Raw genomic sequence first — 16,194 nt, 5'->3', positions numbered from 1 at the left:
TTAAACACCAACCTTGCTGTTTCATTAGGCCTTAATGTGCTGTGCATTAGGGCATTTTCGTCATCTTTATGGGGGAGCTCTGAGCCCTTAGATCAGGTTATAAAAGTCGGAGCCCTGTCAAGATGTGCTTCCCACGGGAAAGTGTTTAACCTATACCAAGTTTATAAATGCTCACGATGTCCATGTCGCCTTTCCATATTAGTATACCTTTTCTGTTACTTGGCATTATTCAGGACTCCCATAGCTATGGGATTCCAGCTCTTAAATTTATTTTGCCCTTTCATGAAATTTGAAGGTTAATAGAAAAATCTCACTACTCACTTACCAGTTACTGTCTTGTGTTTGAGCTGGGAGCATTACATTTCTGTTCTGTAAATATTTTTATCAGAGTTGCACAATGTGTCACGTTAGAAGCAGGAAGAACAGATTTTAGAGATAGGAAGTCATCCTTTGTATTTGTATTTTCAACATATTTAACTCTTACGAGCTTTATAGATCCTTAACATCTGCCAGTACATTCATTTGAACAGGGGGTTAACAGCTTGGTCTGGAAAAAAAAATAAAAAATCAGAGAACATTAATCTCATTTTGGTTTATTTTGACTTTTCCTGAATTTTACTTCCAAATATTTATTTTTTGCCTTGGACTTTCCTTTGATCTGGAGGAGGAGGGAAGTTGTAGATCTTAGCAGGTTCTGTTTCTTTGTTTTTCTGAGTGGAGAACAGTTGCACTTCAGGACAACTAGTGAATGAGACTTTAATCACTTCAGACTGTCTATAGAGTACAGAATGTTTGTCATATGAAGCCATACCAGCTTTCAGATCTGTGTCTCTTTAACAGGTAATAAAGTGTGCAAAATAAAACATATGCTCACCCTAAGGCCATCAAGCAAAGCAAAGTTCTGGCATTTACCAGGTCATGTTCATCATGGAGATGACCCAGCTGGACAGTGTTAGCCACCCCAGTGGAGTAGAATAGTTTGACCATCTTCACTGCCTGCCTGTTGGTTAAGTCTCCGTTTGGTGTTGCTCCATGAGGGTCAGTGTGATAAATGTTAACCTCTCTCTAATTTTTGGCTTACCTGCTATCCTTTAAAGAACATGTATCGCTTTCTTGAATATCCATATCTCTCTCTAGGTAGAATGTTTAGAAGAAGAAATCATGGTTATTAGTGCATATAATCAAATTTAACATTACTTAACTCTTAATAAAAATGTTTTAAAAAGCTAAAAAAAATATCCTCAAATGGCCTGCCCTGCTAACCATATCAAGTCAGCAGATTAGTCAGTGCATTCTGTTTCTTGGGTCATTATAATTACAGCATACATGCAGCTGTTGGAAACACGGATCCATAAGCAGTGTCTCACCCCAGGAAAGTTTGGAGGGAGCAGTTCCCTTTCATTTTCTGATTTCCTTCATGGAGTCTGTTTCTGAGAATCATTAGACCACAGACCTCTTGATTTCTTCATCATATGGTTTTAAAGTTTGAAGTAAGTGTTGGGCATTTTCAGAATATCAGAAAAGACCTTGCTTTATTTAAATTGGAAGTCAAATGTAAAATTTATTTTTCTCTATTACTTGTAATTTGATCCCCACTTTTTTTCATCTGTAGCTTATATAATCAAAATTGCACGTGTCTTTTGGGCTTTTCTTCCAATTTTGGACTCACTTCTGACAACAGCTAATATTTATTAAGGATTTCTTATGTGCATAGGTAGATCTAAGCTCTGTACGTGTACTAGTTAACTTCTCTTTGTAAAAACCCTTGAAGTAGACATTACTATTATGTCCATCTTTTTTTTTTTTAAATGAAGAAGCAGGCATAGAGGAATTAAAGTAACCTGTCCAAGGTCACAGAGTTGTGCAAGGGGGTTAATGGGATGCTTGCCTGTGAGTAAGTACAGGAATGGGTGTGAGGCAGAGAAGACAGCAGAATGCCTTTAAAGCTTCTCATTTGCATGTACTGCATAGCGTAAATTAGCTCAGAGCCCTGTCTACAAAACCAGTCTTCACAACCGCTATCACGTATGACCTTCCCAAATACAAGACTGAGTTTACTTCAACTACAAAAGCATTGGACGATGGGCCAACTGTACGTAAGGGAGGACATACAAAGCTGGTACACGGGGTCTCTTTGATGCATACTCTGTGAATCTCATTGAACTTGGGGACCTCACTGATTTCTTTGAGATTATCTTTTTTCCAATCCCTGCAGCGTAATGCTGCCTTATTTGAACTTATTTTACTAGGCTCAGAATTGAAATCATTGAAAAGAAAATTAATTTTGCTGATTTTTCTATTTTTAATTACTGTGATCCATTTTCACTGGTACTTTTGCTACCGAAACTCGTTCTGATAAAGTGAGGAAGGGCTAGATTTTGATTTAATCAATTAAGAAGGCAGTGTTTTATCCCGAAACAAAGCCACATTTTATCCACCTATTTGATTTTATACATATTCCCCTCATTTGGAGGACTTTGTTTTAGGGATTTATGATTTGATATATGGCCAGAGAGTTGTATTTTTCTCTTCTGGTTACTAGGCACAATCTAAGGGTTGGTTTTTCTATGAAGGTTAAATATTAAGTAGATGTATCCGGCCCCCAATTATGTTCTCCATGGCTTTGTAATTAAAGTTTTATTCTTTGCCTGCGAGGAAGTACAGGAACGGCAGAGAAGACATCAGAATGCCTTTAGAGTGTCTCATTGACACACACTTGCATACCCTAACCGAGCTTGGAGCTGTATGATCTCCCTGGATTCTGAACGTGAGGGGTAGGGCTGCAGGGAGGGACTTGAGAAATACTTCACTTGTCTCCCACTTCCCATTTAAAACTTACATGACCCGCTGATGTCAGATTAAAGAGCACCTGAATTCTTTCATGAGTCCAGTAACACATTTGGGGATCTTATAATAAACAGTGGTTTGTTCTAAGACCTGTTTTTCCAGCTGATAGGTGGCTCCACCTTGATGTTCCACTGGCACCTCAAAGTCAACGTGCATAAAGCTCCTTCCCTCGTGTTTCCCCCTCTCCTTTGTTCTCTACTCCCATTTCCAAGTTGGCGAGGCTGGAAATGCCACGGTTACCCTGGATTTCTTTCTGATGTGTGTCCCCGCAAACAATTGAGTAGTTTGCTTCAGTCTTCCCCGCTTGATGCTTTTATCGCCCCCGCCCTTCATGTTTACTTAGCAAATTCTTAGTGGTTTCTTTAGTTTATTTCTTTTCTCTTCCTGATCCCTTCTGTTCTCTTCTTTTCCTTTCCCTTCTGCTCTTGGTACCCAGCCCCCCTTCCTCCACCCCACCTCTGCTGTCATTTCTTTTCCTTTCTCTCTTTTCTCCCTCCTTCCCTTCCTCCCTCCCTTCCTTCCTTTATTTGTTAAAAATTCTGCTTATATAGCCACCAGCCTACGTTTTGTAGGAAGAATAGGTCTACTTTCTATAAAATGTGTATCATTTTTTTTTAAAGATTATTTATTTATTTATTTGACAGAGAGAGACACAGCGAGAGAGGGAACACAAGCGGGGGGAGTGGGAGAGGGAGAAGCAGGCTTCCCGCCGAGCAGGGAGCCCCATATGGGGCTCGACCCCAGAACCCCGGGATCATGACCTGAGCGGAAGGCAGACGCCTAACGACTGAGCCATGCAGGCGCCCCTAAAATGTGTAGCATTTTAATTAACCTTGTATAATTCAGTAGAACTCTCTCTCCCCAGTAAGACATCATTATTCCAAATTCTCTCTCACCCTCAGTCTCCCTTCACATTTCCCAAGAGCAACTTTCACTGTTTCACTGTCTTGTGCTTTATTCACTTTGTTTCCTGCACCCGAAAAGCCTTTCCATAGTCACTGCCTTTGAGGCTCTGGTCCAGTGCCAACTCGCGAGTCTGCAGCTTGGTTGTCACCTCCTTCTGGAGGCCTTTGCTGACCTGTCTCTGGGCATAGGTTCTCTTCCTCTGTGTTGTCATGGAACTTGGTACCTCTCTCAGCAGAAGCACACCCTCCGCTCTTGTCATCTCTTTGCTTGTGAGCTTTCTGCCCCAGACCACAGATGTGCTGGGGTTTTGGGCTCTGTCACTTCTCTGTGGATCATCTTTGTTTGGCACATAGTAGGCATGCAACAAAGCACCTTTCCCTAGAGGAAGGATGTAACACAGTGATTCCACTCTCATGTTTTTCCCATTTAAGACACTCTTTAAAAACAAACACTCAATTCTTATCTCTCTCCATCCTGAGCCAGTGGCAAAGTTGGGTCAGATGCAGGAGAGGAGTTCTGTGGATCATGCGCTCAGCTTTATAATCCACTTGCCTTGCATTTTCTGTTTTGTTTTGCATTTTTCCCTGTGAAACATTGTTTTTTTCCAAATTCTTGAGACTGACTTTAAGATTTATTGGTATTCTCCGGACACCTGGGTGGCTCAGTCGTTAAGTGTCTGCCTTCGGCTCAGGTCATGATCCCGGGGTCCTGGGATCGAGTCCCACATCGGGCTCCTTGCTCAGTGAGGAGCCTGCTTCTCCCTCTACCTCTACTGCTCCCCCTGCTTGTGCTCTCTCTCTCTCTCTGACAAATAAATAAAAATCTTTAAAAAAAAAGATTTATTGGTATTCTGTCAGCCCAAATACCAAGTAATCGTAGAGACTTAGGTCAGTATTATGCCTAGTGAAGTGAGAAAACCAGTTGGGGTAGACTGTTGATGGCTGTAATCCAAAAGCTGATAATAAAAATGTGCATAATTTAAAATATGCAGGACTTTACCCTTAAAATCACCCCTTGTATAAATTAAAGGTTTGGTTCCCCCACAAAGAAAAATTGGTTGGCTCTTGTTATTCAAATTTTTTATTGGATTTGTTACTTATTTTGTGGAAAAGAGTGTTTACAGGAGTAATTGCGGTGACTCCAGGAAAGCCAGGAATAGGGTGTGATAGCATGGGACTAAGAAGATCACCATCCAATTAGATAGGTTATTGAACTGTCTTAACAATTCGTCTCCGCCGAAGGTCCATCACTGCGGCACGCTCTGTATGCCACACTGTTTTTTTTGAAGCACTGTACAATGCAGAAACATTCCCTATGTGGATTAGCACATTAATTCTGACTCTAGTTATTTTCAGCCGAGGTCGGCCCTGACAGATTTCTTCAAGCTATTTGTAACTTCAGTCTTTGAGCAGTGATTTTTAGCAACTTAGCTTTTTATTAAGTGAAGGTTTTACTGTTTTGACTATCAGCCCATAACCTCAAGTCCCCTTAAATTAGTACCCTCCTAATTGTCTCTGTTGCTATCAATTATAGTACTTGAAAATGAACCACATCTGAGGAAGAGTTTGTATTTAGTTCAAACAACCCTTTTTGTTCCCCTGACAAGAAGTTCGTGTCCTGAAGTGTCATTTCAAGAGTTCTGAGACTTCAAAAAAATATTTCCCTTTGACATATTCTTTTAGATATTACTCTTACCAGTTTTTGTTCCATATTATTAGAAGGAAGTAAATGAATTAAGGTTAAAGACCTTGCAAAAAGCCAGCCCTTTATATTTCTAACTTCTACAGCGAAACATTTTTGTGAAAAGACATACGTAAATAAATTAGAAACAAAGGCCATGAAACATACTTACATGGAGGGAATAGTTTTTTAAACTAAGTTTAAAATGGAATAAAAAGCCATCACAGTCTTCAATCAGTGAAAAATGACTTCAAATCTGTTCTTTTTCATGCCTTTAACAGGTAAGTCTAGTGTTTCTGTTTAACTATAATTCACAGGCAAATGCCTCCATAGTCACTGGTTTTTGGGTGAAAGATGCATTTTGTTCAGTTTTTTGAAGAAGCTCAAATATGTCCGGTTGAGTCAATAAGGGGGGGTGTGAATTACATTTGCGTTCTCATCCCAGGTAACTCAGGGGCCTTGGTGACAAATTTTCATCTGTGCCCACATCTCCCACAATAACTTCATTCATTCAACCCAAGTATATTGAGCCCCTGCTGACTTCCAAGGATGAATAAAATATCATTCCTTCAGTCCAAGAAGGAAGTCAAACAGAAGCAGCTTAGTAACAATAGAATCGAACCTTTTCGTATACAGCTAAGAACACTAGGAGTGACAAGTTTATGAGTTTGTCAGTGAATGACTTCACCATGTCCCCACTATTTAGCCTTTTCATCCTATTAGCAGGACAAATTAAATTAGATAGTGCAGTTTTATTAAATAATGATCCCATTCATGTGTATAGTACTGTTACAATATGCTGGCTAACGTGGCATACACTAGTTCCATGTGGCTATTTAAATTTCAGTTAATTCAAATTAAATTAATGAAAAAATCAATAAAAATTGCTTAAATCAGTTCCTCAGTTGCACTAGCCCTATTTCAAGTGTTCAGTAGCCACATGTGGCTTGGAGCTACCCTGTTGGACAGGGTGGACTGTAGAATATTTCCATCATCTCAGAAAGTTCTATTGAACAGCACTGATCTTGAGTTTACAAATCAGTTTCAGCTACATTCTTCCCCTTGATCCTCACAATAATCCTGTAAGATGGCAAGGTGTACACTGTTATTTATATCCATAAGGATGAGGAGATTGAGGTGCCGGAGGTTAAATAATGTGTCTTTGCACAGACTTTAACTTCTGGAACTTCCCTTGGGAGCAAACAAATCCAAGTAAAGATTAATACTATTATCTACAAGTCTCGATCTTCAAATATAAGTAATTTAAAGGCAGAGATGTGGTCTAGCTTGCTCACTCTTGTATTCCAGTATCTATTCCAGAGAGTGGCACAAACTAAACACTCAGTGGCTACTAATTAGATGAATGAATAGGTGTAATTTTTGGTCCAAACAGAATTTACAGTTAAATGGAAAATTTAAAATATGAATATCCATGTCAAAGGAACTGCTAGATTAACAGGTTGTAATTATAATTCTGGTTAGCAAAAGAAAAAAAGATTGAAACTTATACTGTTTATTCTGTTTGTGATCTCTTTTTTTGGTCTAGTCATAGCGAGGGAATGGTAAGTTTTTTTCTACTCCTTGCTGGGTTCGACCATTTGAAAAGTTTGAAATAATTCTCTGAATGTGTAGGTGCTGTTTCCTGGCAATAAGATTCAAGAAATTGTTGTTGCAAACACTTATTTTGTATTAACTGTTGTTGCCGTGTATTTGTATTTAACCTAGGAAAGAATTGTTTTAAGTTAACATTTATGGATCATGAAAATACAATGAATATGGTCAGTAGTCTTGGGTATGGTCTCCTAGAATAATAAATTATGTTTTGTTTTAGAATGGCATTTAAATGATATGCATCAGTTTATTTCACTATGACTTAAGTGTCCATCTCTTACAAAGAAAGTATAAGAGTGGCCACAAGGGTAGCCTTTAAATCTTTTTGAAAGAGCAAAGGAATAGAACACTAAGTAACAATGTTTCCCAAAGTTGGCTTTTAATAATTTTTTACATATTTTTATAATGGCTGTACTAGCTTTAAGTAATATAAAAGTAGCTTTAAGCTAGTTATACTAGCTTTAAGTAATATAAAAACTAATATGGTTTACTGCTATTTACCAAAAAGACAAATAGATAACCTTATATAGAAGTGTCAGTATTATTGTTCTTGTCATTAAATGAGATCCTTGTGTTTTTGTTTGCTTGGGTGGTTTTGAAAGAGCATCTTAAATAGTAATGGAGCTGGCTGGTTTTTCCTGGGTAAAAACACAACCTGTAGACACACAAATACCACCAACTTAAAAAATTTAATGAGGTTTTCATGGTAACTTAGTTAATCCTAAACCAAAATGCGATACTGGAAATTCTGGGGGTTTTTTTCATTTGTCTGTTTACCACACGGCCTTTCTTTCACGGTCTCTTCACCTGATAGTAGTCATTTTTAGCCTGGATTTTTTAATTTTTATTTTTAAAGTTTTCGTCAAATACTGGAAGTGATGCTGTGATGCTTAGTAGTAACTTTGATTTGCTTCAAAATCCTATGTTTAGGGATTTCGTAGGCCTCTCCATGCTCCTTGTTCAGCCCTTTCAGGGTAGACATGGAATATGTGGCTTGGAGATTGCAAAATCAAAGATACAGTGATGATGTGTTGTGGTTTCTCAGGAATCCCTGTTCTACAAGCAGAAGTTAAAATCATTTTATGTTAGGAAGATCCACAACTCTGAAGCAGTGTGGTAGCTAAAGCAAGAAAATTTTGGTTTACTGGTTTTGCTCACATGAGAGAAGAAGGGCATACTTCTGCATTTGCCCCTTTTGATTCAAGTTGAAGTTCCTGAACAGTTACCAGAGTTGATGGCATCCCACTGAAATGCTTTGTTTTGTTTTTGGAAACAAGGTTCCTCCTCACCCCTAGTGAGCTGGGAACTAGATGGAGGGATTTTGCAATATGATGACATTCCAGGGCACATTTTAGTTGTTCTAGTCACTGAAATGCTAGGTTAGAAGGGTATTTTGGCTATATCCTCATGTGGTCTGGCTTTGACATCTCTCACACAGCCAATGGCCAGGCTGCTGGCTGGGAGGGTGCCCCCTTCTTCCCCTTCTGGTTAGATGATGCCTTGTTGTTGTGGACAGATGGGAGTCTCTTTGCTTGCCATGGTGGATGTAGACATCACCCAAAGTGAAACATTGTCATCCTTCACTTAAAGGCTGTAGGAGATGTTTGTAAATTATTACCTTAATGTACAGTAAGTGTTGAGCTATTTCTGTGATCATGCACATTTCCAGGAACTGTAATATTGGAAACAAATGTAGAGGTGGCCCCAGCTGAATAATTCTTGGCCAGACAGGTTAAATCTTTTCATCAATCTTACAACCTCTCTTTAAGTGGCAGAATGGACTGCCTGTACAATAGAGGTGCAAGCGTGTTTCTCAACGCGCTAAAGGAATATTATTTGCATATTAAGTAGAACTTCTTAAATGATTTTTGAGATGCTTGAGACTTTCCTCATGGAGTGATTTGGATATGAGCAGTGATCACACATGTCACTTTTGAGCAGCTTTTGAAGAAGGCAGAACATGATTATGTCACGTGCTTTAATCTATTACATCTGGTAGCTAGAAAAATTCACATATTCTCTGATAGTTAGAAGAGGAAATCTATCCCTTTTTTGGAGCATTTCTATCAAAAACTCTGTTTTAAACCAGGAATTTTGGTTACTCACCGGTGGCGCTTAGTTCAGCTGCCCTTTGCAGGGCACACGGAGGAAGGAGGAAGGATTTTATATAAAGTGACTTTTGAATGCCTTCATTGCCCTAATGCTGTACAGCTTTATAATTTTGGATAGAAAGGAGAGCTCTGATCGTTTTTGTGGTGAGACTATTTTATTTTGGCCTTTGAACATCCCCATGACCCACTGAGACAGAGCCTTGATCAGATGAGGCCCTGGAAGGTTTTCTTCTTTTCCTTTATCCTAGGTTGGGAAACATTTTAAACTTTTTACATTAGACCTGCTTCACCAAGACTTCAGGTCCACCACATTCATTTCATTTTTGGTTTAAAGGTCCACCACATTCATTTCATTTTTGGTCCAAGAGTGCCTGCTTGGGCTTTAATCATAAGGCATTTTGTGTGGTCATTTTAGCACCTTTATTTTACCCAAAAGGTAGACTTCATCTTTGCCCAAAGCTTCATTGCTATAGGAACTGAACAGAGGATTTCCTTGGAGAACGTCTGCATTGAGTAATCCCTAAGCAAATGCCTCTCGTTTTGACAGCAACCCTTAACTTCATGAGAAGAAATCCACTGTGATTTGGATACTTCTGCAAGCATATAGTTTGAAGGAGACAGTAGTAAAACCTACTTACTTGAAAATTGTTTTCTTGGCTTTTTAAGAAAAGTATTTATTAAATCCATTGAATTAGTTATAGTCCTCTTATGACTTATCTTTATCTGTTACTTTGGCCAGAAATGTTTAGCATAATGAGCCTCTCAAAGAGTAGCTATTGAGACATGAAGAGTCCATTTCTTTGGCTCTGATTATTCAAGTGATTTCATAATAAGCAGAAGTACTATTGTATTTTTTGATGTGGAATACTTGGCAATATCCCTTCCTCCCTCCTACAGAGAGCACGAAATTAATGATACCTTTCAAGTAACATCCATCTCTTCTGTACCAGGTCACTTCGGGTGGAACATTCATTGGCATCGGACGGAAAACTCCAGATTGCCAGGGAAACACCAAGTACTTCCGCTGCAAATTCTGCAATTTCACTTACATGGGCAACTCCTCAACTGAACTAGAACAACATTTTCTTCAGACGCACCCGAACAAAATCAAAGCTTCTCTCCCCTCCTCTGAGGGTGCGAAACCTTCAGAGAAAAACTCTAACAAATCCATCCCTGCACTTCGGTCCAGTGATTCTGGAGACTTGGGAAAGTGGCAGGACAAGATCACGGTCAAGACGGGAGATGACACTCCTGTTGGCTACTCAGTGCCCATCAAGCCCCTCGATTCCTCGAGACAAAATGGTACAGAGGCCACCAGTTACTACTGGTGTAAATTTTGTAGTTTCAGCTGTGAGTCATCTAGCTCGCTTAAACTGCTAGAACATTATGGCAAACAGCACGGAGGAGCGCAGTCAGGCAGCCTTAACCCAGAGTTGAATGATAAGCTTTCCAGGGGTTCTGTCATTAATCAGAACGATCTAGCCAAAAGTGCAGAAGGGGAGCCAATGGCCAAGGCAGACAAGGGCTCTAGTGGGGCTAAAAAGAAGGACTTCTCCAGCAAGGGAGCAGAGGATAATATGGTAACCAGCTATAATTGTCAGTTCTGTGACTTTAGATACTCCAAAAGCCATGGCCCTGACGTCATTGTAGTGGGGCCTCTCCTCCGTCACTATCAGCAGCTCCATAACATTCATAAATGTACCATTAAGCACTGTCCCTTCTGTCCCAGAGGCCTTTGCAGCCCAGAAAAGCACCTTGGAGAAATTACTTACCCATTTGCTTGTAGAAAAAGTAATTGTTCCCACTGTGCACTCTTGCTTTTGCACTTGTCTCCGGGGGCAGCCGGAAGCTCGCGAGTCAAACACCAGTGCCACCAGTGCGCGTTCTCCACCCCTGACGTAGATGTCCTCCTCTTCCACTACGAGAGTGTGCATGAGTCCCAAGCTTCGGAGGTCAAACAGGAAGCCAACCACCTGCAAGGATTGGATGGGCAGCCGGCTGTCAAGGAAGGCAAAGAACACTCATGCACCAAATGTGATTTCATTACCCAGGTGGAAGAAGAGATTTCCCGACACTACAGGTAAGCCATCGTCGGGGGGTGGGGAGGAGCAATGTCAAAGAAAATGATCCAGAGAATCCAGAGAGCTGATCCCAGAATCGTTGGGAAGGAGGGTGGTGACTTGGGGAAGTTACAGGACAAGTAAACATAAAAGATCGTTCATAAAACTGCAGATTATGTATTTATCGAGGTGGTAACCATGGATTTTAATTTGGTCACTTGTTTCAGACCATTTACTCTTATACTTCATACCCATTTTCTGCTGTTTGCGGGGTGTCTTTTACAATTCATGGTGATGACAGTAATGCTGATGAGGTCACCCATTTACCACACAAGTCATGGATTTGTCCTTGCTGAGTGGCTCTGCATCCCATTGTTTTTGATGGGGCCGCTCCCAAATGAAAGGTGCCATTATCATGTGTTCTCTTCTCTATTCCAACTGGGAAGCAATCAGCTTGAGAACAGGTTGCTCATTTTTCTTTTAAAATGAGATTGGACATTCTTCTGGCTTTAAAAAAAAAATATGAGCAACATCCTCATGTCTCAAAGAAACAGTAATCTGAAGGTGAGAATTCTGCAAGAGGTGTGACTTTGAATTTCTCTATGCTTACTCCTCTGAGTGGGTAAAGCCACAGTTATTACAGATCCATAAGCAGAGATACAAGATACATTCATGTTTTTTTTTTTTTTACTTTCATCCTATTCTCTTTTTAAATGTTACTTTTCCCAGTTAATCTTTCGTATTTTCTTTTTTTTTAAGATTTTGTTTATTTATTTGACAGAAAGAGAGAGAGCGCACAAGCAGGGGGGAGCGGCAGGCAGAGGGAGAAGCAGGCTCCCCGCCGAGCAGGGAGCCCAATGTGGGGCTCATTCCCAGGACCCTGGGATCGTGACCTGAGCCGAAGGCAGATGCTTAGCCGACTGGGCCACCCAGGCGCCCCAGTCTTTCACATTTTCTAAAGATGGGTTTAGGTTACATCTGTTTATTTCATTTATGCATTAATTCCTTAAGGAATTAGCTCCAAAAATACACATTGTGCCAGGCATTGATGATAAAGGAGAAAACAAGACCAACCTAGTCTGCGCCCACATGGAACTTACAGTTCAGTAGGGGAGTCATTAATGGATCATTATGAGTACAAGTGTCACAGCAGCTGAAGTAGAGATCCCTGTGTTTGAATAGAATGACCACAAAGCCCAATATGGTAGATGAGGAGCGTTTAACCTGAGGAAGGAGCATTTAACCTGAGACTTGGCTACATGAGGGGAGTTTGTTTAGCAAGATCCTGGTAATACAGCACGTTCAGATGTCACTTAGTGCTCAGTGGGTGCTCTCTTGTTATTGTGCCTCTAAGCATTACTATTTTTTTATGTTTTTCCCTCTGTAGACTCAGTATCCTAGTTTAAAAATCTTCCCATGCCAAGATTTTAAACAGTTTCTTAAACAGATTTTATCTTCCCATCGCAAGATTTTGAACAGTTCCTCCCATTCTTTTTAGGAGTTGTGTGTCAGTGTGAGTGTGTGTGTGTTGTCAGTCACCAGTAATGAAGCAGTTCATGTCCAACAATAGGCTAATAATGTTAGATGTTAATTTGAAGGGCATCCCAATGCTCACAGTGAATCTAAATGTTCAGAAAACACTTCCTTGAGATTTACACTGTTTAATTTATAAGGTCAGCCCTAGGAAAGACACGGTCCTGCAATCAAATATGTGTTCACACTTGTAGTGAGTGTTCCTGCCTCCTCTGATGTTAGCTGCATGCTAATTTATTTCTGGACTAGCAGACATTAGCTTCCTCCTGAGCTTTACTAGTGTGCATATACATTTGTTAGGTGGTATAAAAATCAGGTAATCCATTCTGTTTTTGAAAGAGGAGGCTTTCCTTAATCGTGAGGAAATTAGCCACACCGCACCACACCACACAACACCGCATGTGCGTGCACACACATACACACTGATACATCTGGATACCAGATCACTTGCAAGAGTGGCTTTTTTTGAGGAAGCTGAGGCCATTGCTTGAAAATGTGTCTGGAAAAGCAGAGTTTCTATATGCTTTGGTTAGACAAAAAAAAATCTCCCAAGAAATAAAAGTATGAATAAAAATATTACTGAATAATCTCAGAGTTTAGTTAATAGTAATGAAAATAAGCTCTTGAGGGAAGAAACTAGTCTTGTTCACTTGCCGTATCTACACAATTTAGCACGGTGTCACAATGGCTAATAAGTGCTCAGTGAGTAGATCTTTAAGTAAATGAAATGCCTGTGAGTTTTTTACTTCACAGTTGTTAAGGATAAGCCAAGATCTCCATGGCAAGTTACAGTTTAATCTCAGACTATTATATAGTCTTGAAACCCTTCTGAAGATTTAGGGCTCCACACCAAATGACAGTTGTCTGTGCATTTTGAATTTAAGTCAACCTTTTAGATTTTTTTAGTTGAGAAAACTGAGTAGTACTTGTTTCTAGGGCATTAAAATCCTCCTGCACTTATTTTTTAAAAAGATTTTATTTATATATTAGAGAGAAAGAGTGAGCATGAGCGGGGTGGGGGGCTGGTGGTGAGGGGCAGAGGGAGAGGAAGAAGCAGACTCCCAGCCGAGCAGGGAACCTGACACCGGACTTGATCCCAGGACCCCAGGATCAATCATGACCTGAGCTGAAGGCAGGTGCTTAACTGATTGAGCCACCCAGGAACCCTATTCCTGCACTTATTATTAAAACCTGCTCTGGGGCGCCTGGTGGTGGCTCAGTCATTAAGCGTCTGCCTTCAGCTCAGGTCACGATGCCGGGGTCCTGGGATCAAGCCCCACATTGGGCTCCCTGCTTGCCAGGAAGCCTGCTTCTCCCTCTCCCACTCCCCCTGCTTGTGTTCTTGCTCTCGCTATCTCTCTCTGTCAAATAAATACATAAAATCTTTAAAAAAAGAAAACCTGCTGTAATTCATGTGGTCCTGGATTGAGGTACTGAATAGTTTTTCTCTGATCTGTTTATGAGTTCTTGTAGAAATATTTGCAATTTGGAGACTTACACTTTCAGAAATTCTACTGAAAGTTGAACAATAGTGAAGGTTCTAGGGATTTGAAAGGAGATAGTCCTATGGATGCTGAAAACTTGTTCTGCTATTAAAGCATTTTCCCCACATGCTACATTTTGAAGATAATATAAGAGGACAAGTTTACCATATCACAATAATATTTTTCTGGTTAAATTTGTGTTTATTCATATTGACGTTTGGAAACTTTCTCCATAATTCTGTTGTAACTAGGGAATATTCTGGGCTTTTGAGTGCTTTATGTATAAGTCTTATGGTGTAGTAAAAAGGTAGTAGAAGCTAAAATCTATAAAATACATGAAATCAGGTAGCTATAAAAAAAAAACTACAGCTGAGAAGCAGGAAAGTTGATTGAGAGTTATGAGTGAAAACTTTGGTGTGGATTCCACTCAGTGGGCATTTTCAAGAATCACGTTTAATCTTGGTTGAACTGCAAACATTATTCAGTCAGTAACTGGAACTTGGTCAATTCTCTTCTCTTAATGTTTCATATTTACTTATGTTACCCCTAGCTCACATTTGACTGACTTACTATGTTCTACTCCTGAATTTGTTCCCCACACTGTTTGTTTTATTATTTATTGTTTAATTAAACAGTGTATCCATTCTCTAATTGATTACCTACTATTCTCCTCACCAGAATTTTTTGTGTTATAACTTGAGTTTCTGAAGTAAGTAGGAGTACTGTCTCCTCACAAAACAACTATAGTAGATAAAACATACCTTTCAAAGCCTTGCTAGACTTCCATGAGTTAGAGAAATTTCTGAAGCTTTTCTTGTCTTCCCTTTACCAAGAGTGGACTAAATCCAGACTGGGGAGAAGTGAATAGCAAGCGTGGAGTGTGATGTTGTGCTGAGACAAATACCAGTATTGATGGTCAGTCAGGAGACTACGCCTGGAGTCATTGACCGCAAGTGGCTGCTGAATCTGTTTTACGTTAAGCTGGACCTTGAGGGTGGCTGAAGTGATTCCACATTTAGAGCCTCCTCTGAGTCCTGTCAGAAATAAACACAAGTTTGTCTATATGAAATACTCCAATTTTCACCTCCATGATATCTGTGGCAGAAGATAAACCTTAGATGAGCCCATTATTATAGAAATTAACCATACAGGAAGGGATTTAAACCATTCCATGGGAAATCAGTGGGAATTGCAAATAATGGATCTAGATACCCAGGAAAATGATAAGTTATAAGAATATAATATATTCTTAGTTATAAGAAAGCTATAAAATATAATACTTTTCAGTTATAAAAAAATAATGTGTTTAAAGAAATGAAAATCAGATTTATAAATTGATCAAACTCCATGAGACTATAAAGGATTAGAAATGTTCAAGAAAAGAAACAAATAGTATCTTTTGAATTGAAAATATAATTATTAAAACTTAAAACGTGGATAGGTTCAATAACAGATTGGCAAATGATAGAAGGCAAATGAATTAATCACAAGTTAAATCTGAAGACATTAGCCAAAATATTTAAAAGAGGGGGAAGGAAAGTATCAAAAGTAGACAGTAGGTTATAGAAATGTAATAAGCTGTTTTAACCTGCATCTAATTAGAGTCCCAGGAGAAAAGAATATAGAGAATGGAAGATAGGCAAATAGTATTTGAGGAGATAATGGCAGAAGATTTCTAGAACTGAAAGATGAAAGACATCAGCACACAGATACAGAAAAGCATAGCTTATACTAAACAGGGATATATGCAAATAAATTCAGTCACAGACACGTTGTAGTAAAAATTAAAATGCCAGAGAGGTCCTTTTAGAGCCCCTAGAGAGAAACAACATGTCAAGTACTTAGAAAAGACAAATAGGTTGACAGCAGAGTTTATCAGCCATGATGGAAAACAGAAGAGGGAGGAATTCTATTTAAGGTTTGAAAGGAAAAAAACCAAACACAAAAATAGTCAACCTAGAA

General features: G+C 39.4%; 1 protein-coding gene across 10 annotated transcripts in view; it reads left to right on the top strand.

Moving 5' to 3' along the window:
• The window catches only part of TRPS1 (transcriptional repressor GATA binding 1), a 253,371-nt gene that overhangs the window by 53,495 nt on the left and 183,682 nt on the right, over positions 1-16,194 (top strand). For 9 of the 10 annotated variants that reach the window (XM_027612930.2, XM_027612976.2, XM_027612964.2 and 6 more), the window contains one exon: positions 10,106-11,235. In XM_027612930.2, the coding sequence (XP_027468731.2) occupies positions 10,106-11,235 (1,130 nt within the window). The remainder of the gene's footprint in view (positions 1-10,105; positions 11,236-16,194) is intronic. The other variant, XM_027612992.2, reaches the window with a different exon arrangement.

This window comes from Zalophus californianus, chromosome 4 (assembly GCF_009762305.2).
Source record: "Zalophus californianus isolate mZalCal1 chromosome 4, mZalCal1.pri.v2, whole genome shotgun sequence".
Taxonomy (NCBI): domain Eukaryota; kingdom Metazoa; phylum Chordata; class Mammalia; order Carnivora; family Otariidae; genus Zalophus; species Zalophus californianus.
This window is presented reverse-complemented; position numbering and strand designations above follow the sequence as displayed.